Genomic DNA, 22,841 nt, shown 5'->3' on the forward strand with positions numbered 1-22,841 from the left:
GCAAAGATATCAAGGCTAATAACTGGACATTCACACCTAATTGTAACTAAGCACAATTGAAATGAACTTTTGGTGTTAAATACATTGACAGGTAGTTCTAGTTCAAGAAAAGATGATTTTAAAAAACCAAAGTAAGAAGTATAAACCAAGTCACACAAAATGCACTCCATTATGAACAAAACAACCTACGAGTATAATTTATGTTAATATTTTACAAAATATTCTTGGAGGCTGGCCTTATTTGAATTGTTTCATGTTTATATTATAAGAGGCAAAAAAAAATATTTCAATGAAACTATACTACTGAGAAGCTTCTGGAGCATTCATTATATCATGATTACACAACGCCTAAGGATATAATTCCTAGATATGCCTTGTGACAATATGTATATTTTAAGGGTACTACCTATCTGGAATTTATTTCCAGCAGAGATTTTTTTTAACATTTTTTTTTTCAAGAGGTTTTTGGGAAACAGATGGTGTTTGGTTACATGAATAAGTTCTTTAGCGGTGATTTCTGAGATTTTGGTGCACCCATCACCAAGCAGTGTACATTATACTCAATGTGGAGTCTTTTATCCCTCACCCCCCCTCAACCCTTTTCCCTGAGTCCCCAAAGTCCATTGTATCATTCTTATGTGTTTGCATCCTCATAGCTTAGCCCCCAATTATAAGTGAGAGCATACCATGTTTAGTTTTCCATTCCTGAGTTACTTCACCTAGAATAATGGTCTCCAATTCCATCCTGGTTACTGCAAATGCCATTAATTCATTCCTTTTTATAGTGGAATAGTATCCCATGGTGTGTGTGTGTGTGTGTGTGTGTATGTGTGTGTGTATATATATATATCTCACATTTTCTTTCTCCACTCATTGATTGATGGGCATTTGGGCTGATTCCATATTTATGCAATTGCAAATTGTGCTGCTATAAACATGTGTGTGCAAGTATCTTTTCCGTATAATGCCATTTTTCCCTCTGAGTAGATACCTAGTAGTAGGGTTGCTGGATCACGTGGTAGTTCTACTTTCAGTTGTTTAAGGGATCTCCACATTCTTTTCCATACTGATTGTACTAGTTTACATTCCCAGTAACAGTGTAAAAGTGTTCCCTTTTGACTGCATCCACGCCAACACCTTTTTTTTTTTTTTTTTTTTTTTCTGATCATGGCCATTCTTGGAAGAGTAAGATGGTATCTCATTGTGGTTTTGATTTGCATTTCCCTGATAATTAGTGAGTTGAGCATTTTTTTCCTGTGCTTGTTGGCCATTTGTATATCTTTTTTTTTTTTTGAGAATTATCTATTCATGTTCTTAGCCCACTTTTTTGATGAGATTGTTTTTTTCTTGCTGATTTGTTTGAGTTATTTGGAGATTCTGAATATTAGTCCTTTGTCAGATGTATAGATTGTGATGATCTTTCTCCAACTCTGTGGGTTTTCTATTAACTCTGCTGATTATTTCTTTTTCTGTGCAGAAACTTTTCATTTTAATTAAGTACCATCTGTTTATCCTTGTTTTTGTTGCATTTGCCGTTGGGTGCTTGGTCATGGAGTCTTTGCTGAAACCAGTGTCTAGAAGGATTTTTCAGATATTATCTTCTAGAATTGTTATGGTTTTAGGTCTTAGATTTAAGTCTTTGATTCATCTTGAGTTGTTGTTGTTGTTTTTTTTTTTTTTTTTAATGGGGTGAGAGATGAGAACCCAGTTTCATTCTTCTAAATGTGACTAGCCAATTATCCCAGCACCATTTGTTGAATAAGGTGACCTTCCTCACTTTATATTTTTGTTTACTTTGTCAAAGATCATTTGGCTGTAAGCGTTTAGCTTTATTTCTGGGTTCTCTATTGTGTTCCATTGGTCTGTGCACCTATTTTTATACCAGTACTATGCTGTTTTGGTGACTATGGCCTTATAGTATAGTTTGAAGTCAAGTAATGTGATGCCTCCAGATTTGTTCTTTTTGCTTAATATTGCTTTGGCTATATGGGCTCTTTTTTGGTTCTATATGAATCTTAGGATTGTTTTTCCTAACTCTGTAAAGAATAATGGTGGCATTTTGATGGGAATTGCATTGCATTTGCAGATTGCTTTTGGCGGTATGATCATTTTTACCATTTTTACAATATTGATTCTACCCATCCATGAACATGGGAGTGTTTCCATTTGTTTCTGTCATCTATGATTTCTTTCAGCAGTGTTTTGTGGTTTTCCTTGTAGAGGTCTTTCACCTCCCTGGTTAGGTATATTCCTAAGTATTTTATTTTTATTTTTTACAGATATTGTAAAAACGGTTGGGTTCTTGATTTAATTCTCAGCTTGGTCACTATTGGTGTATAGCAGAGCCACTGATTTGAATACATTAATTTTTTATCCTGAATCTTTGCTGAATTAATTTACCAGTTCTAGGAGATTTTTGGAGGAATCTTTAGGGTTTTCTAGGTATATGGTCATATCATCAGCAAATAGCAACAGTTTGACTTCCTCTTTACCAATTTGGATGCCCATGATTTCTTTCTCGTGTCTGATTGCTGTGGCTAGGACTTCCAGAGTCCTGTTGAAGAGAAGTTGTGAAAGTGGGCATCCTTGTCTTGTCCCAGTTATCAGGTGGAATGCTTTCAACTTTTCCCCATTCAGTATAATATTGGCTGTGGGTTTGTCATAGATGGCTTTTATTACCTTAAGGTATGTCATTTCTGTGCTGATTTTGCTGAGTGCTTTAATTATAAAGGATTTTGTCAAATGCTTTTTCTGTGTCTATTGAGATGATCATGTAATTTTAAAATTTTTTTATATGATGTGTCACATTTATTGACTTGCAGATGTTGAATAATCCCTTCATCCCTGGTATGAAAACCCACATAATCATGGCGGCATATATATATGCCAGCATATATATATATATGTATATATATATATATGCTGTTATATATATGCTGTTGGATATATATATATATATGCTGTTGGATTTAGTTAGCTAGTATTTTGTTGAGGATTTTTGCATCTATGTTCATTAGGGATATTTGTCTATAGTTTTCTTTTCTTTTTTTTTTTTTTTTTTTTTTTTGTTATGTCCTTGCCTGGTTTTGGTATTAGGGTTATACTGGCCTCTTAAAATGATTTAGAGAGGATTTCCTCTTTCTCTATCCTGTGGAATAATGTCAGTAGGATTGGTACCAATTCTTCTTTGAATGTCTGATAGAATTCAGCTGTGAATTTGTCTGGTCCTGGAATTTTTTGTTGTTGGCAATTTTTAAATTACCGTTTCTATCTCAGTGCTTATTATTGATCTGTTCAGAGTTTCTGTATCTTCCTGGTTTAATCTAAGAGGGTTGTATATTTCCAGGAATTTATTCATCCCTTCTAGGTTTTCTAGTTTATGCATGTAAAGGTGTTCATAGTAGCCTTGAATAATCTTTTGTATTTCTGTGGTATCAGTAGTAATATCTCCCATTTTGTTTCTATTTTAATTTATTTGGATCTTCTCTCTTCTTTTCTTGGTTAATCTCACCATTGGTCTATCGATTTTATCTATCTTTTCAAAGAACTAGCTTTTTATTCCATTTATTTTTTGTATTTTGTTTGTTGGTTGGTTTCAATTTCATTTCGTTCTGCTCAGATCTTTGTTATTTATTTTCTTCTCTGGCAGCAATGTTGATAATTAGATTAGTTCTCCAGATTAATAAACTCCTACGTTATAAAAATAAAGGCACAGAAAGTTCTCAAGAATTAAGCAAGACTAAATGTATACTGAAATATTTGATCTGTTTGCATCTTTCAGGTAATAGTGAATCTCCTGTTCTAAGAGATGCTGCTGTACTATTTTTCGCTTTATCAAATGTGTGGCTTTTTTTTGTTTTTTTTTTTTTTTTTTTTTTTTTTTTTTTTTTTAACTGAAACAGTGTTTTAAATGCTCCTAGGGTGATTATCTATTCAGGTTCACTTCATGAATAGTTACAAAACTATGTAATGAAAGAATAAAGTGTTCTAAGGTCTAGGTGGAAGAAGCTATTTTATATAAATGGAGAAGAGGAAGGATGAGCAAAGTTTCTTCTTATAGTTGGCTGGCTATCTTTAACCAAAAATTCCAAATAACCAGAATTTGTCTGAGTTACCTTTCCACCATCTTTTCCATATCCTTATTTTATGTACAGGATAATGCAATTTTATGAGTTTGTTTCAATCGAAGTAATTCTTTGAATGACCAATTTCAGGCATCAGGGAGAGGGTGACACTTTTGAGTTATGATCTATTGCGTAGGACACTCCTTTCTTCTGAGAATCTCTCATGGGAGTAACATAAAGCTGAAAAGTAGCTTGAGTCATAATTTTACATCTACTAAAGTAAAGGAGCTTCGTTGAATATGGAAAGCATCTTGTCTTTAATTTGTATTGTGTTCAAAGTGTATGTCACTTTCTCAATGGCTATATGAGCAAACCAAGTTGAAAATAAAAATGAATTTGAAACAATTCTTAAACTCAAGACAATTTCAGCCTAAATATGGACAAAATACGATAAGCTTTTAACAGCATATATAATTTCTGGTAAAAACAACCTTTATTCATTGAGATACGTCATGCACCATAGTTTCCCAAATATAACTCTCATAAATCAACATGTCCAGTCTTGGACATACCATATGAGACAATGTTATCCTCTACCACTGACATTATAACAGAGTTCCAGTGTATTTTTAATCATACTTCTGTGGGTACCTTCTCTGTTCTGAGTGTCAGAAACCCGAATTTGCTAAACAGCAGCTCTCATAGGCATAGCAAAGAAAAAAATACTCAAAATATATTGAAGTTTCTAGGTGTAGAATAAGCACAAATTAATGGCTGACCAGATTTAAGAGATGGAAAAGAGGAAAAAAGGCATTCTTCAGTGAGATAGTTAATACAAAGAGAAAAATAGGTGAATAGGTGAGTAGGCAAGATAATGAGTGAAACAGCTGAGAGATAAATGTGTTGAGTGTGAAATGTTGATGAGATGCTGAAATGAGATGGACAAATGCAGTAGTCATATGGATTGTCTGACGGAGCTGGATGATAGAATTTTGTAGTTTGTGTTGTGTAAGTGACAGATGAAGCCAGAGCACTGTCTGCTGTTGTCCAAAAAGAGGATGAAAGTAAAAAAAAAAAATGCTCAGGAATAAAAGATGAGAGCAAAAACAGGTGTAGGCAAAATAACAACAAAAAATGTTTACAAAGGAGGCTGCGAAGGTTGGTATAAACTAGCAGAAAATCTAGGAGGAAACATTCATGAAAATTAACATTTATGAGAATCAGTAACAAAGATCTAAAAGCTCCAGAGAGGTGATATAAGGGAAGAACTGCAACATATATAATGAATGCGGTAATTATAAGTCCATTAGTGATCTCAATGAGATAAAATTCTGTGGACTGGAGGAGTTGAAAACGGTTCTTAGCCTGATAAGGAAAGGAAGAATCTTCACTGAAACATTTTAGTAGGCATATTCATAAACAAAAAAGGAGAGATGGGATTTGAAGCAGGATTTTCCTTTGAGGGACATGATAGAGTCAGGAATCAGAAAAAAAAGGTATTAACAGTAGGGGAAAAGATAGGATCATTGATGATCTGTGAGGCTGAGCAAGATGAAACAAGGCAACCTCTGGACTGCATTACAGGTGAAGAAATGAGCTCTGTGGAATGGGAAATGTCATGAGTACCAAGTGCTTTTGCTACCACTGATTGCTTTAAATTCCTATTTTTGGAATTCACAGTGACACCTAGTACTTTTCATTAACAAACTTTTCCAGCTTAGTGCAATTTAGGCTATTTTCTGTAGTTGAAAAATTCATTTTATTTATTTATTTATGTTTAAATGGAGTCTCTCTGTCACTCAGGCTGGAGTGCAGTGGCACAATGCAGCTCACGGCAACCTCCCCCTTCCGGGTTCAAGCGATTCTTGTGTCTCAGCCACCCGAGTAGCTGGGACCACAGGCACGAGACACCATGCTCGGCTAATATTTTGTATTTTGAGTAGAGACAAGGTTTCACCATGTTGACCAGGCTGGTCTCAAACTCCTGATCTCAGGTCATCTGCCCACCTTGGCCTCCCAAAGTGCTGGGATTATAGGCGTGAGCCACCACACCTGGTCGCAAAAGTCATTTTGAATTTCTTAAAGTTTAGGCCCCAATATGGGCAAAAAAATACTAAGATTATGAAATAAAAGTCTTCAAAAGTGTTCATTTTGCTAATTCACCCCTGAAATTTAAATGAAAAGGTAATGAATTTTTTTTTTTATTTTTTCCTCATTACTAAATGATGTATTCCGTATTGGTTTCAAGCCTCATGCTAGAAAAGTGAAAACTGGCTTAAAGTGAGAAAACCACATAGGCTGAAATGCCATCTGCTTACATGTAGTGAGTCCCTGTGATTATAAAACTTAGATTTAAAAAAATCATGCATTAAAGAGCTAAGTAGATGTTCTGGTCAACATCTCCTATCTAAGTTAACTGGGAAATAATAACCAAAGTGTGCTAATAGTGTACCACTTTAGCCTAAAAGTCCCTAATAGTATTCTTTTAAAAGTTATCTTAAAGCAAATTTTTTTGGTGAAACAATAGTCAAGGGTAAGAATGTTCTACAAACCTAGAGCCCAAAGTTTTTCTGTCACTTTCACATAAAAATTTAAAAGGTGGGAAAAGCATTGTTCAATGTTTTTAAATTTAATTTTTTAAAGAAATATACATGTTTAAGGACTTAAAATATACAATGTAATAATCAACAAAATTAAAAGACAACCTATGGTTTGAAAGAAAATTTTGCACACCATAGATCTGATAAGGAATTAATATAGAAAGTGTGTAAGAAACATGCAGAACTCAATGGCAAAAAAATCCAAGTAACCTGATTAAAAAATGGGGAAAAGACCTGAATACATAAAAATGGCCCAAAGGAGATTTGAAAAATAGTAGGACAATCTTAAAGTAGGAACGAGGCATTCTCCAGATTCTGCTTCTAAGTGAGCAAAGGCTCAGAACTAACTCAGAAAGGCTTTCTGGTGTCAATGGGAAAGAAGGCTTTAATAATTTTTATACTATAAGAATTTACCACATAGTATTTTGTTCTACTTTGGTTATAAAACTGGCTGCTACTGTTATAACCAAGATATTCTCATTAGTTCTGAAAATGAAAGACAAATTTAGGTCAAGCAACTTTGAACTTCAAAAGATCATTTTTCATACTTTCTACTCATTTGACTTATTCTTTCCTTAATAGAATTGTAGGCTCTTCTACTATGGCCTTGCAGGAGTCTCTGTTTTGCTTAAACATGAGTGACTGCAATTGGTTATTGGTAAAGAATCTAATTATTAGTTTGACAGTTTGATTTTATCAGGAGTTGTAGAGTGGTGCTGGTCTTCAAGGAACACATCCACATCAATCCAGTTTATTACTGACAAATAAGACTGTCAATCTAAGAAGCCAAGTTACAAATCAGAATGGCAATTTAATATTTTCAAAAAAGATACAATTGGCAAGAAGACTGATACTGTTCCTAGAACATGGAGGTAAGGAGGTGGAGCCAGATCATGTTTGAACTACTAGCTCTACTACTAATACCATTTATTGGCAAGTCAGTTAACCTCTCTGTGGGTCAGTACTCCCCTTTGCTAAATGAGGATAATGATTCCACTTACCTCATGAAATTGTGGGTGTTGTGTGATTATTAAAACAATTAGTATAGACAAAGCATCTAGAATAGTAGATGACAGATGAAACACTTTACGTGTCAGGGATTATCACTGTGTCCATACTTATGAATGAAGAATAGATAAGAAAGTTACTCAGTGAGAGCAATAATAACATAAAATGTTTTGAAAGAATGTCCTATAGAAGAGATTATTGTGCATTCATGTGAATGAAACAGAGAAAACTAAATTCAAATCATTTACTCTCTGAAACTTATTTTGCAAATCTACAAAATGAAAATAGTAGATCTAATTAAAATGGTGTTTTGAGTACTAATTTAGAATTATGCATGTAAAGAACTTGGCATAGTACCTAGCACAGAGGAAGTACCTAATAAAGATCAGCTGCCTGTCAAGAGAAAACAAAGAGATGACTTGTTTTTCATCATTATAGGCAATTTCGCATCTGTAAATTGGGGGAAATATTTGTGTCTGTTTTAGTGACTGAGTGAGATAATATGCCTAAATTAGTTTCCATAGCATGTGGCACATAGTAAAAGCTAAATTAAAAATTAACTATTGTTCTTCCTCCTTTGTCTCTGCCTTCTCTTCTTCCTTTCCCTCTTTCTTTTCCTTTTCTGTCTCCATATCTTTCTCCTTTCCAATCTTCTTGATTAGCTACAATTTAATCCTTTTGAGGAGATTTGAGGGATAACGCTCATTTGTTTACTGAAAACTTGAGAAACACCCTTAATTTCTATATTCTTGTCTGATTGTGTCTCTGGCTGGCTATCCTGTATCTATTCACGCGTATATCCATGCCTGTCTTGCAGATTGATAGTATTTCTGCAGAAGAATTGAATTATTTGCTACCTTTGTTGATTATTATCAACTTTGACTCACGGTAACATGTTCTCATCTTGCGCACACACTCTGGAACTACGTAGTCTATTTTAAAAATATAACAGAGAATAAGTACCTCACAAATTTCCCAAAAACACTCCAGTTTAAGTTACTAATTACTGAATAAAAGCAGAAATGCATGAAAGGTTTTCTGGTTGTTCATCCTACTTTTTAATTTGCAGTTTAGGTCATTAGAATAAAAGCTTTAAAGAATAACATTTTATAGTTATAGAAGAAATATATATTTAAGATATACAAAATTTGAATAAAATAAAAAGTGTTGATTATATCATATTTATTGATTATTGTCATATATTTATTTCCCAGCATCTTTTAATTTGTTAACCCAGAGTCCAGAATTTATTTATTTTTAATGCATTTTAAAAAATAATTTCAACTTTTATTTAGATTCAGTGGGTACACGTGCAGGTTTTTTACCTCGGTATATTGCATGATACTGAGGTTTGAAGTACAATTAATGCAATCACCCAGGTAGTGAGCATAGTACCCAATAATTAGTTTTTCAAGTCTTTAGTCCCTTCCTCCCTCCCCTGTCTAGTAGGCCTCAGGGTCTACTGTGGCCATCTTTATGTCCATCATTACCCATTCTTTAGCTCCTACTTGTATGTAAGAACATACAGTATTTGGGTTTTTGTTCTTGCATTAAGTTGCTTAGGATAATGGCCTCCAGCTGCATCCACGTTGCTGCAAGAGACATAATTTCATTCATTCCTTTTTATGGCTGTCTGTTATTCCATGGTGTATATGTAGCCCATTTTATTTATTCAGTCCACCGTTGGTGGATACCTAAGTTGGTTCCATGTCCTTGCTTTGTGAATAGTGCTTCAATGAACATATGAATGCAAGTGTCTTTTGGGGTAGAACAATTTATTTTCTTTTGACTGTGTCCACAGTAATGGGAGGAGTGAGTCAAATGTTAGTTATGTTTTAAGTTCTTTGAGAAATCGCCGAACTGCTTCCACAGTGGCTCAACTAATTTACATCCCCACCAATAGTTTATAAAGTGTACCCTTTTCTCCACAGCCTCACCAGCATCTGTTGTTTTCAACTTTTTAATAGTAGCCATTCTGACTGGTGTGAGATAATATCTCATTTTGGTTCGATTTGAATTTCTCTGATGATTTGTGATGTTGAACAAAATGTTCAGGTTGGTTGGCCACTTGTATGTCTTCTTTTGAGAAGTGTCCGTTCATGTTTTGATATGGTTTTGGCATTTGTCCTTCCCAAATCTCATGTTGAAATGCAATTCCCTGTGTTGGAGGTGGGGGCCTGGTGGGAGGTGTTTGGTAATAGAGGCAGATTCCACATGATGTGCTGTCCTCAGGATAGTGTGTTATCGCAAGATCTGGTCATTTAAAAGTGTGTGGCACCTCCCACCTCCCTCTTGCTCCTGTTCTCGCCATGTCATGCACCTGTTCCCACTTCACCTCCCACTGTGAGTAAATATTCTGAGCCCCCGCCCCAAAGCCAAGTGGATGCCAATGCAATGCTTGTATATCCTGCAGAACCATGAGTCAATTAAACTTTTTTCTTTATAAATTACCCAGTCTGAAGTATTTTTTATAGCAATGCAAGAATGACTTAACACATACCATTTGCCCATTTTTAATGGGATTATTTTTTGCTTGCTCAATTGTTTAAGTTCTTTATAGATCCTGGATAGTAAAACTATGTCAGATTCATAGTTTGCAAATATTTTCTTCCATCGTGTGGGTTGTCTGTGTACTCTGTTGAGAGTTTGTTGCTATGCAGAAACTTTTTAATTAGAGATTCCACTTGTCAATTTTTGTTTTTGTTGCAATTGCTTTTGAGGATTTAGTTATAATGTCTTTCCCAAGGCTGATATCCAGAATGGTGTTTCCTAGGTTTTACTTCAAGGATTCTTATTGTGGAGGTCTTATATTTAAATCTTGAATTCATCTTGAGTTAATTTTTTTAGATGATGAAAGATAGGGGTCCAGTTTCATTCTTCTGCCTTTGGCTAGCCAGCTATCACAGCGTCATATGTTGAATAGGGAGTCACTGCTTATTTTTGTCAACTTTGTCAAAGATCAGATGGTTGTAGTTGTGCAGCTTTATTTCTGTGTTCTCTATTCTGTCCCATCAGCCTATGCATCTGTTTTTGTGCCAATACCATGCTGTGTTGTTACTGTAGCCTTATAGTGTAGTTTGAAATCAAGTGATATGATGCATCCAGCTTCTTCTTCTTTCTTTCTTTCTTTTCTTTTTTTCTTTTTTTTTTTTTTTTTTTTTTTGCTTAGGATTGCTTGTCTAGTCAGGATATTTCTTGGCTTCATATGAATTTTACAATAGCTATTTTTCTAGTTCTGTGAAAAAGGACGTTGGTTGCTTGATAGGAATAGCATTGAATCTATAGATTGCTTTGGGCAGTATGGCCATTTTAATGATATTGATTCTTCCAGTTGATGAACTTGAAATGTTTTTTTCCATTTGTTTGTGTCATCTATGATTACTTTCAGCAGTATTTTGTAGTTCTCCTTGTAGAGATCTTTAACTTCCTTGGTTAGATTCATTCCTAGGTGTTTTATTTATTTATTCATTTATTTATTTATTTGCAGCTATTGTAAGTGGAATTGAGTTCTTCATTTGGTTCTCAGCTTGAATGTTATTGGTGTATAGAAATACTATTGATTTTTATACCACGATTTTGCATCCTAAAAAATTACTGAGTCATGTCTCAGTTCCAGGAGCCTTTCAGTAAAGTATTTTGTGTTTTCTGGGTATAAAATCATATCAACAGCAAAGAGATATAGGTTGACTTTTATTTGTCTAGTTGGATGCCTTTTATTTATTTATTTTGCCTGATTGTTGTGGCTAGGGCTTTCAGTACTGTGTGGAATAAGAGGGGTGAGAATGGGCATCATTGTAACAGTTTTCAAGGGGATTGGTTTCAGCTTTTGCCCATTCAAGTATAATGTTGGCTATGGTTTCTCTTAGATGATTCTTATTATTTTGAGATATGTTAGATATGTTCCTTTGATGTATAGTTTCTTGAGGGTTTTTATCATGAAGGGATGTTGTATTTTATCAAAAGCTTTTTCCACATCTGGTGAAATAATCATACAATTTTTGTTATTAATTCTGTTTATGTGGTGAATCACATTTATTGATTTGTGTATATTAAACCATTCTTACAAGAATTAAGCCTACTTGATCATAGTGAATTAACTTTTTGATGTGCCACTAAATTCAATTTGCTAATATTTTGCTGAGGATTTCTGCATCTATGTTTATCAGAGATATTGGTATCAGAGATTTTTTTCATCGTATCTTTACTAGGTTTTCCTATCAGGATGATGCTGGCTTTGTTGAATGAGTTAAGGAGGAGTCTCTCCTTCTCCATTTTTTGAAATAGTTTCAGTAGGATTGGTACCAAATCTTCTATGCATGTTTGGTAGAATTTGGCTGGGGCTCTTTTGGTTGTTGGTGGTGGTGGGTGTCTTATTACTGATTTAATTTAGGAACTCGATATTGGTCTGTTCAGGGTTTCAATTTCTTTCTGATTCATTCTTGGAGGATTGTGTGTTTCAGAAATTTATCTTCTCCTCTAGATTTTCTAGTTTGTATGCACAGGTGTGTTCCCAATAGTTTCTGAGGCTCTTTTGTATTTCTGTAGTATTGGTTGCAATGCCACTTTAGTTATAACTTCTGACTGTGCTTATTTGGATCCTTTCTCTTTTTTTCTGTGTTAATCTAGCTAGCAGTCTACCGATCCTGTTTATTCTTTCAAAAAAACAAAAACAAAAACAAAAAAAAACTTTAGTCTTCATTGATTCTTCCTGTGAATTTTTAGGTCTCAGATTCATTCAGTTCCATCTAATTTTAATTTTTGGGGTTGGTTTGTTCTTGCTTTTGGGTTGGTTGGTTCTTGTTTTTCTAGCTCCTCTAGGCATGATGTTAAATCATTAATTTGAGATCTTTCTAACATTTTAAGGTAGGAGTTTACTGCCCTAAACTTTCCTCTTAACAGTACTTTTGCTGCATCCTAGAGATTTTTATATGTTGAGTCTCTTATTTCTATTTTTTTCAAAGAATTTTTGATTACTGCCTTAATTTCATTGTTTACCCAAAAATAAATGTATTAGTCCATTTTCACATTACTGTGAAGATACTGAGACTAGCTAGTTTATATATAAATAAACAGGTTTAATTGACTAACATTTCACATATCTACCACTGTCAGTGAGGAGTGACACATTACTGTGTGGCTGTCTAAGCCTTTTTGCAGATCTAGAAGTACTTGTTTTATGAATTGAGATGCTTCAGTGTTGGGTACATACATATTTAGGATAGTTAAGTCTTTTTGTTGAATTTAACCCTTTATCATTATGTAATGCCCTTCTTTGTCCTTTTTTACTGTTGTTGGTTTAAAGTCTTTTAAATCTAATATATTATTATATATTATATTTTAATATATTTTAAAATACCTATATTTTATCTAATATACTATGTTATATATTATATTTTAAATATATTAACATACATATATTTTATCTAATGTAATAGCCACTCCTCTTTTTTTTTTGTAGTTTAGTTCGCAAGATAGATATTTCTTCAACCCTTTACTTTGAGCTTCTAGATGTCATTATGTGTGAGATGGGTATCTTGAAGACAGCAGATTGGTGGATGTTTTTATTTTATCCAACTTGCCACTCTGTGCCTTTTAAGTGGAGTGTTTAGGCTATTCACATTCAAGGATAATATTAATATGCAAGATTTTGATCCTATCATGAAGTTGTTAGCTGGTTGCTTTGTATTTTCTATGGTTTGGTTGCTCTATAGGTCTGTGGGCTCTGTACTTAAGTGTGTTTTTGTGGTAGCAGGTGTCAGCTATTTTTTCCCCATGTTTAGAATTCCCTTAAGAGTCTCTGATAAGACTAGCCTAATGGTAATGAATTTTTTTAGTGCTTGTTTGTCTGGAAAATATTTTTGTTTCTCTTTCAGTGATAAAGCTTAGCCTGGTGGGGTATGAAATTTTTGTTGGAATTTCTTTTCTTCAAGAATTCTGAAAATAGGCCCCCAGTCTGTCCCAGCTTATAAATAAAGTTTATGCAGGGAAGTCTGCTTTTAGCCTTTTGGGATTCCCTTTGTGTGTGTTCTGACCTTTTTCTCTAGCTACCTTTGTGATGTTTTTCTTTAGCGTTGACCTTGAATAGTCTGGTGATTATATGCCTTGGTCATGTTGCTTTTTGTATAGTATCTCACAAGCGTTCTCTGAATTTCTTGTATCTGGATATCTACCTCTCCAGCAAAATTCGGAACATTTTCTTGATTTATCACTTCAAGTATTTTTTCTAGATTGTTATCTTTTTCTCAGTCTCAGGAATGTCACTAATTTTTAGGTTTGATCCCTTTACGTAATCCCGTATTTCTCAAAGACTTTGTTCATTTTTTTAAAAAATACATTTTCTTTATTTTTTTCTGACTGGGTCAATTCAAAAGACTGGTTTTCAAGATCTGTCATTCTTTCTTCTACTTAGTCCAGTTTATTGGTGAAGCTTCCAGTTGTATTTTGAAATTAAGTTAGTTTTTAAATTCCAGAATCTCTGATTGATATTTTAAAGATGTTTATCTCTTCCTTCATTTTCTGGATTGCTTTAAAATGTTTCTTTGTGTTAATTTTCAACCTCGTCTTGGATCTTATTGAACTTCCTTGCAATCCACACTTCAAATTCTCTATCTGTCCTTTCCAAGTTTCCACTTTTCTGGAGACCGTAGCTGGAGAGCTAGTATGGTATGTTGATGGTATTACTACATTTTGAATTTTCATGGTGCTAGAATTCTTACACTGGTTCTTTCTCATCTTGAGGCATTGATACTTCAAAATTTTGTAATTATATTTGTGCAGATATAATTTTTCTTTTCTTTCCCTATAATATTATTGATATTTTTTTTCTTTCCCTTTCCCACCTATTTTTCCCTAGGGGATGTGACTTTAGAGAAGGCTGGGTAAGGTCTTTTGGCTTAACTGGTGTACTCTACACCTTTCTGTCAGCAGGTTTTATATTGGACCATGCAGTTCCATCTACAAGCCTGTAGACGGTGTGTATGGCTAATACTGCTGAGTGTATACTTCATCCTTGTTTACTAGCAGAAGCTCTCTCTTGCCTCAGGCAATGGGCTTATTCTTGTAGTGCAAAGTGCTCTGAGCTCCCTCCTCAGCCCCAGAGGTGTTGGGAGCAATATGGGTAGGTCCAGACTGGCAGGTTTGCCTACAGATTCCCCTAAGGGCAGTCATGAGCACCAGTGCTGAAGGATAATCCAGTGAGTGGGTACCAAGCACCCAGAGGTATGCCTAGGCATGGAGCTGGGAAGCCTTCTTGTCCTCAAGTTCTCTACACACAGATTTGGGGTGGTCTAAACTCCTAATCCAGGGGACTAGGTGCTCCAGATGCCGGGAGATCGGCCTAGGCATGAAGCAGAAAGTCTCCTCTACATACCTGGATCCCTGCAGAGAAAGTGTGGGGTGGCTCAGGCTGTCAATCTGGGCAAACATGTACTTTGAATACCTGGAAATCTGCCTAAGCATGGAGTGGAGAGGGCCTGCTGCACCCTGATTTATGCACAGAAAGGGTGGAGAAGCTCAGCCTGCTGATTCAGGCAAGCTGGTGCTCTGAATGCCTGGAGATTTGTCTGGGTATGGTGCAAAGAGAGTCCTGATGCAGCATGATCTATGCCTAGGAAGGATGGACAGCTGAAGCTGTCCCAGCAGGTTTTATTATTTTATTTTTTATTTTTATTTATTTATTTTTTGACACAAGGTCTCACTCTTTTGCCCAGGCTGAAGTGCAGTGTCACAATCATGGCTCACTGCAGCATTAACCTCTCAGGCTCAGGCAGTCCTCCCACCTCAGCCTCCTGAATAGCTGGGATCACACCTGGCTAATTTATTTTTATTTTTTGTAGAAATGGTGCCTCCCTATGTTCCCCAGGCTGACCTCAAATTCCTAGGCTCAAGGGATTTTCCTGTTTCAACTTCCCAAATTGCTAGGATTATAGGCATGAGTCACTGCATCTGGCATTCAGCATGTTTTAAATACACACAATTTTTAATAGAATTTGATTGCAATATTTACAGGTTATTTTTTTAACTTCCAAAAACATTTTCCTGCATCCTTTGAAACTCTATTTTCTTGAGACTGAGTAATGCTACGTTATATTGATAGTCATTCTTATTTAGTCTTTCCATTATTTGGGGAATTAAGGTTATTTCCAAATTTTGCTATTATACATAATGCTACAACGAAGATCTTTGGATATAAATCACTGTCCACATTTCCTTATTCTTATAAAAATTTACTAAAAGTGGAATTAAGTCAGAAGGGATTTCTATAAATCTATTATAATTGCATAGGAGAAAGAACACAAAGATTAAATCTTAACCAAAGCTATTTACCATGTTATGATAAAGCTCAAAGCTGTCCTCCAGGAAGTTCCTTCCAAAAGATAAAATGATGCAGGAGGCTGGTTTTCATAAGGAAATTTAATATTCTAAAACATGTGCCGTGTCTGCTTCTTGGCTTCAGTTAGATTCACACCTGTTATCTAAGGTAGAAATGATTTCCTTTGTCTATAACAGTTAAGAACATTGAATGCTGGAAGTAATAGAACATATTATGTTGCTGCATGTTTTTATGTCCTTTTGAGTAGCAAAGGACAGGCAATGCAGAACCATGAGTCTCAAGGAGCATTGTAATAGTAATTCTAGGAGTATTCTAATAGTAATTCTAGGTGAAAGAAATAATTACATTTTAAATATTTCTTTAGATTTACCTAAAAATATAATCTGAAGGCTTGTAACCTTTATCATAAATTAAAGGCAGCTATTTTATTTACCTTTTCATGTCTAAAAAGTATTTTAACATTTCTTTTGGCTAAGCTGAAGTAACTAAGGTTGCAAAATGAATAAACTATTATAATGGTAGAAGCATATCAGAATCTACTTGGACATGAGCCGAGAAATGTTGCGCTATGAAAATAAAATTGCTGCCTTATAAGGTACCTGCCATGTGAATACTGTTTTTACTCACTTTGATCTACCTATTATTTATTCTGCTATATCCATTTTTATCTTCGATGCATATTTAGTGCCCAGATCCATCTTGCAAACAAGACTTGTTGGCCTACCTGGAACAGATTAAGTTCTACTCCCACCAACTGAAAATCTGCAGTCAGGTTAAAGCTGAGATCCAGAACCTGGGAGGAGAGCTCATCATGTCAGCTGTGAGTACCGCCTAGCATGTACATGATCACAGGTGGGAGATGCTTGAAACAGAGTAACTACACCCTTGCTTACATGACCAAATCTTGTAGGTAAAATTAGTTTAGAAAGACTAAATTGGAGTTTTTATTAAAAGCACATGTATTTAAACTAGCAGGAAATCTTAGCAGATATCTTTTAAAAAGGTTTAAAATGTTGTTTTTATTTACTTCAGAGATTAAAAAGTAAATCACGTTTTATAAGCCATTTGGATGAGAAATGCATGTTAATTTAAAGCATGACTTCAAAATGTGTACAGATGGAACTCCGAAATGAATCCTGTAATTTTTCTAAAATAAATGCATGTGGAATTGCAAATTAATAAAAAGATTGCTTCACTGCTATTAATTGATATTCATTTCCCCCTATTTCTTTTTATAACATAAATGTTCATGTCTTGAGAGTTTTCATTTCCATATATATTTTCAGAACTGGAGTATGATAGAATTTATTAGAGTTGGAGGAAATTTCATAAATTCTTTGGTGGCCCTAAGTTTTAAGCTGCTGTAAATTACCATGGTAGAACTAATGTATAACTTTTCTACTCATCTTTTAATAGCAGTAGATCATTTCTCTGGAGAAGAAATGGTAATAAAATAATATTTGATATCTATATTGGATTCAGTTATCGGTGACTTTGAAAAGGACATGGACCAAGATTATAAATTTAAGTTTAAGTGGAACATTATAAATATTCTGGGAATTTGTATTTCTGAGAAAAATTTTTTTAGTTACACTAGTATATCTGTATATGTGTAATATATAGGGCCTCTATATCCTGGCATTGGACAGTCCCTCAATGAGTTAATGTTCTGAAAGAGGACGTAATTATGAAAACACAAGCAAAGGATCACCATCAAAAGTAGAGGGCAGAGGCTGGTCACGGTGGTTCGTGCCTATAATCCCAGCACTTTGGGAGACTGGGGCATCTGGATCACTTGAGATCAGGAGTTTAAGACCATCCTGGCCAACATGGTGAAACGCTGTCTCTACTAAAAATAGAAAAATTAGTTTGGTGTGATGGTGCATGCCTGTAATCCCAGCTACTCAGTAGTCTGAGGCATGAGAATTACTTGAACCCAGAAGGTGGAAGTTGCAGTGAGCCGAGATCACACCACTGCTCTCCAGCCTGGGCGACAGTGCAAGACTCCATCTCAAAAAAAAAAAAAAAAAAAAGTAAAGGGGAGGAAACCAATAGTGACTCTCTATCTCTTGCCAATATTTTATGTTAATCTTCACAATAACATGCCAGATGGATCACTTATTTATTTGTTCTGTTTTCTTTAACATATAAAGAAGTAAACTTAAGATGGGTTATATAGCTTCCCAAATGTCATACTAGTAAATGTCAGAGCTGAGTTTACCTTCAAAGGTCTATGTTTTCTCTGTTCAGAGAGACAACACTGAATCTGTGATGAAACTGAAAAACACAAGTCAAAAGTGAATAATTTGGAAATGATAAGATGGTATTGCATTCTAGCATTTTATTCCAGTGGTGGTTAGAGGGGGAAAAATAGTGTCTTTGATATTCAAATTTTATCAAAAATCCCACATAAACACAGTCAGTGTATTACTAGTGCCCTGTCCCTTTTCAAAGAAAAATGCATTTTACTTAGTCACAAGCCATGCAAACAGGAACATGCGTGTGTATCGACACATATACATACATGTATGTATATATACATTTATGTAGATACACACAGCATATATGTGTGTATAGATGCATATGTATTAATATGTATATATATTTTTAACTTCTGTGTATTCCTTTTGGCTTATTAAACATCCAGTCTTCATTTTCTCATTTAACATCATACTACATGAAACATGTAAAAAAGTATATTCATTTGGAGGATAAACTCTTCCATTTACTTTTGTCATTTTCACACACTAATCATGCTTTATAAGGTCTAAATTTCATATAAATTTTATTTTTCAAATATACACTGTTTCATATTGTCTGAAGCTATGCTTTCAAAAAACATTTGGTAGAAGTTCAGCCTCTGCATAGCTGTTAAAATTTATTGGCGTTAATTATCCTTCCAAAATACAATTTCCTTTCTATATATAAACTGAGTTGGTATTCTTTCCTGTTTGGTATGATGATTCAAATTCATGAACTTTACATATATTACAGATAGATTAAGCAGGAGCTATTTAGAATCCATGATTTACAATTTAAAAGCTGAGTCATTATGTAAAATGAGGAATAGCATTGCAAATCCAAAACTATTTGTCATCATCTCACTCACTATTCCCCATTAGAAAAAAATAAATCTGAAAAAAGAAAGCATTCCCCCTTTTGCATATCTTACTGCCATCTGTTTGCAGGTAGATCCTAGAAAGCTTTCTAAATACATTTCATTTATGCGTGCCAAAGCACACTTACTTTAATCTCTCAGTGACCCTGAGTTCCTGTCTTGTTCCTATTCTTTAAATTCAGAAGAAGATCTAATCTATCATTTTGCTATAAGATCTCTTGAAAAATGGCAAGCGTGATTCCAAAGCAGAGAGACACTAAAAATTACAGAAATGTGGTATTCAAAACTACAGACTATTCAAAGTTTACTAAATAAAGCTGGCATCCCACGATTAGGTTCACGAAACATTGCTTTACCTAATATAGTGGGTTAAAAATAAGTAGGTATGAATGGAATGCATTTCTATAGTGAACGGGCAGTACATTCTGTTCTGGGTCTGAGGTGTGAAGGTTTAGGATAAAGAAGATGAATTAATAAAATAAAATAATCTGAAAGATATTGTCATAATACACCATTTAATTAAAATTATTCCCCAATCATTCTTACATCTGTATTGCAAGCACTCATCTTGAAGTTGCATGTTTTACCTGTATAGAGACAAAGTATATGTAGTTCATTCAAATCCATTACTATGAATTGAGCCCCTCTCTGTGCAAGGCATAGTAGTACATCTGAGGGATGTAAAGATGATTATATGGTAATGTCCTTAAGATACTGAAATGCATAAAAAAATAAGAAACCTAAAATGTACCTGAATATACAAAAAAGACTCCAGAACACTGTAATAAACCATACAATATTGGTATGTACAAATGTACGTGTATAGCATGTGAGGAAATAATTTATTTGATGTGCAGAGCAGGTAAGAGAAAGCTTCGCAAGTCGCTCAAATCTGCTTTGGGCCTTGATTAATAAGTAGAAAACAAATGTGTACTTATAGGAGGAGGAGAGGGAAAGGATTTGAGATAGAGGGGACAACTGAAATAAAACAGAGATAGGAAAGACATGGCATGTTACAGACATGGCAGGCAGTCTGACGTGACTGAAAACAACTTTACTTGGTACTCTTGGTGTGTGTGTTGTGGAATAAGGGTGGGTGGGCGAGTAGAGCAAAAGTTTGTAAAGGAAACTGGGAATGTTTTGAAAGGATCATTTATAATTTAATTTTACCCTGTAGGCAATTGAGAGTAATTAACAATTTCTTAGTTTGAGATGGGCATTAATAAATCTATGCATTTCAAAGCTAACATTTTTTAGACAGGGAAGTGATAGATTAGAAAGATAAGGGACTAGAGGATTGAGGCCTATTTAGGAATGACTTTTAAAAATTAGTTTAAGATGTTTATTGCAGCACTATTCACAATGGCAAAGACTTGGAACCAACCCAAATATCCATCAATGATAGACTGGATTAAGAAAATGTGGCACAAATACACCATGGAATACTACACAGCCATATAAAAGGATGACTTCATGTCCTTTGCCGGGACATGAATGAAGCTGGAAACCATCATTCTCAGCAAACTAACACAGGAACAGAAAACTGAACACCACATGTTCTCACTCGTAAGTGGGAGTTGAACAATGAGAACACATGGACACAGGGAGGGGAACGTCACACACCAGGGCCTGTCAGAGGGTGGGGGCTAGGGGAGGGATAATATTAGGAGGAATACCTAATGTAGGTGATGGGTTGATGGGTGCAGCAAACCACCAGGGCATGTGTATACCTATGTAACAAAACTGCATGTTCTACACATGTAACCCAGAACTTAAAGAATAATAATAATAATAATAATAATAATAATAATAATAAAATTAGTCTAAGAGAGAAACAGTGAGAACTTACCTAAGACAATATTGATGAGAATGGAAAGGAGTGTATCTATACAAGGAACAATTCTGAGGAAAATATGTTTAGAGTCAATTATCCATTGGGTGCTAAGGGTGAAAAAGAAGAAAGAATTAAGAATTTCCTAAAGGTTTGGAGGTTAAATAGTTTACTTAGTCAACAACGGCATCATTAACTAAATAGTATATATAGAAGGAAGACCATGTTACAGTGAGTATGGAAACTCATTCAGGTTTTGCTTGTTGAATTGAAGTGACTAAGGGGCATCCAAGGAGAAGGGTTTAGGGGAAGTTGGGTCTTTGGTTCTGGAACTTAGGAAAGAGGTATGAAAGAGAAATATATGGGACCATCCAGTGAAAATATGTTGGATGCCATTTTTTAAAAAAATAGCTGAGACAGTAATCCAGTAACAACTTTTTTCACAGAGTGATTCCAGTGTACCTTTATAAGATTCTGAGACTTGACTGTGGCAGTTAAAACAAATTGGGAGTTTACTGTCTCCATAAAGTGAGCCTGCGAATGGGCAGTCTAGAACTGTTATGACAGCTTCACAAAGTCACCAGGGAATCAGGCACTTTTGTCTTTCAGCTTCACTTTTCTTGGCTTCTGGCTGTCGTTATTATCAAGGTCAAAAATATGGCTTATGCAGCTCGAGCAATGACTTGTATATTCCAGGCAGTAGGAATAAAGAGTAAATGAAGCAAACATTCCTTACACTTTTAAAGGGACCTTCCAGAAGGTCCCTTTCAAATACTTTTTTTTTTTTTAACAAACTATTGGCTGGAGCGTAGTCATATTGTTATATTTAACTGCAAGGTATGCTACAAAATATAGATTTTGTATGTTTGTTTGTGTTTTAATCCTGCACATTGCTTTCCCCAGTATAATCAGAGTTCTATTTCTATGAAAAAGAGAATGGATGTTGGGTGGCAGCTAACAGTTTCTATCATATTCCTTGTATGATTACCAAAATCACAGCAGTACATATATCAAATCATCTTTTTGCACATATTCCCTTCTAGACTATAAAGTCCTTGAATATTTTTACATGATTGATGGTGCGGTGACCAATGACTACAAAAGATGCAACCTGCAAAATTATGCAGGTTGGCTTAGCCTTAAAAGTACACATTGGGTTTTGCATTTAGAAGGTGTTTTTATATCTTTGTTAAAGCAGTATCAGTAATATGGTGAAGGCAAAAATTATATCATGATCAGTTGAGTACTGAGTATGCAATGACAGAGAAAATATGGTGGCACAGACTCAATTTTCCAAAAGTTTGAAGTTGAAAGGAATAAAAGAGAGATAAAGAAAGAGAAAGAGATTTGAGGGTCAGAGCAGACAGAATCACCAAAAGCATTTTTGTTTGTTAATATTTTTATTTATATACTGCTTAAAGTGGCAGTAATTGAGAAATGTTTAGGTAAAGAACAAAAAGCAGCCAGAAGAGAATGAACCTGTGAAAAATTAAGACTATGACTGATGGAATAAAGTCAAGCAAATGAGAGAATGTAAGATTAGAAAAGGTAGAAAGATTAGGTTTGGAAAAAAAAGAAAAAAGAGCTCTTCTCAGCCAGGATGAAGTTGAATTAAAATATAATCACATTTATTAAATAAAGAAAATGTGGTACATATACACCATGGCATACTACGCAGCCATATAAAAGAATTTAATTGTGTCCTTCACATCCACATGAATGCAGCTGGAGGCCATTATCCTATGCAAATTAATGCTAAAACAGAAAATCAAATACTGCATATTCTCACTTACAAGTGGGAGCTAAACATTGATTACACAGGGACATAAAGATGGGAACAATAGATACTGGAGTCTCTAAAAGGTAGGAGGGGGAGAGGGGTAAGAGT

The 22,841-nt window shown here is 34.7% G+C and overlaps 1 protein-coding gene across 4 annotated transcripts in view; it reads left to right on the forward strand.

The window, feature by feature from the left end:
• Positions 1-22,841, forward strand: part of CTNNA3 (catenin alpha 3) — a 1,846,283-nt gene that overhangs the window by 1,779,433 nt on the left and 44,009 nt on the right. For all 4 annotated transcript variants that reach the window (XM_077946706.1, XM_077946707.1, XM_028827066.2 and 1 more), the window contains one exon: positions 16,690-16,824. In XM_077946706.1, the coding sequence (XP_077802832.1) occupies positions 16,690-16,824 (135 nt within the window). The remainder of the gene's footprint in view (positions 1-16,689; positions 16,825-22,841) is intronic.

This window comes from Macaca mulatta, chromosome 9 (assembly GCF_049350105.2).
Source record: "Macaca mulatta isolate MMU2019108-1 chromosome 9, T2T-MMU8v2.0, whole genome shotgun sequence".
Taxonomy (NCBI): domain Eukaryota; kingdom Metazoa; phylum Chordata; class Mammalia; order Primates; family Cercopithecidae; genus Macaca; species Macaca mulatta.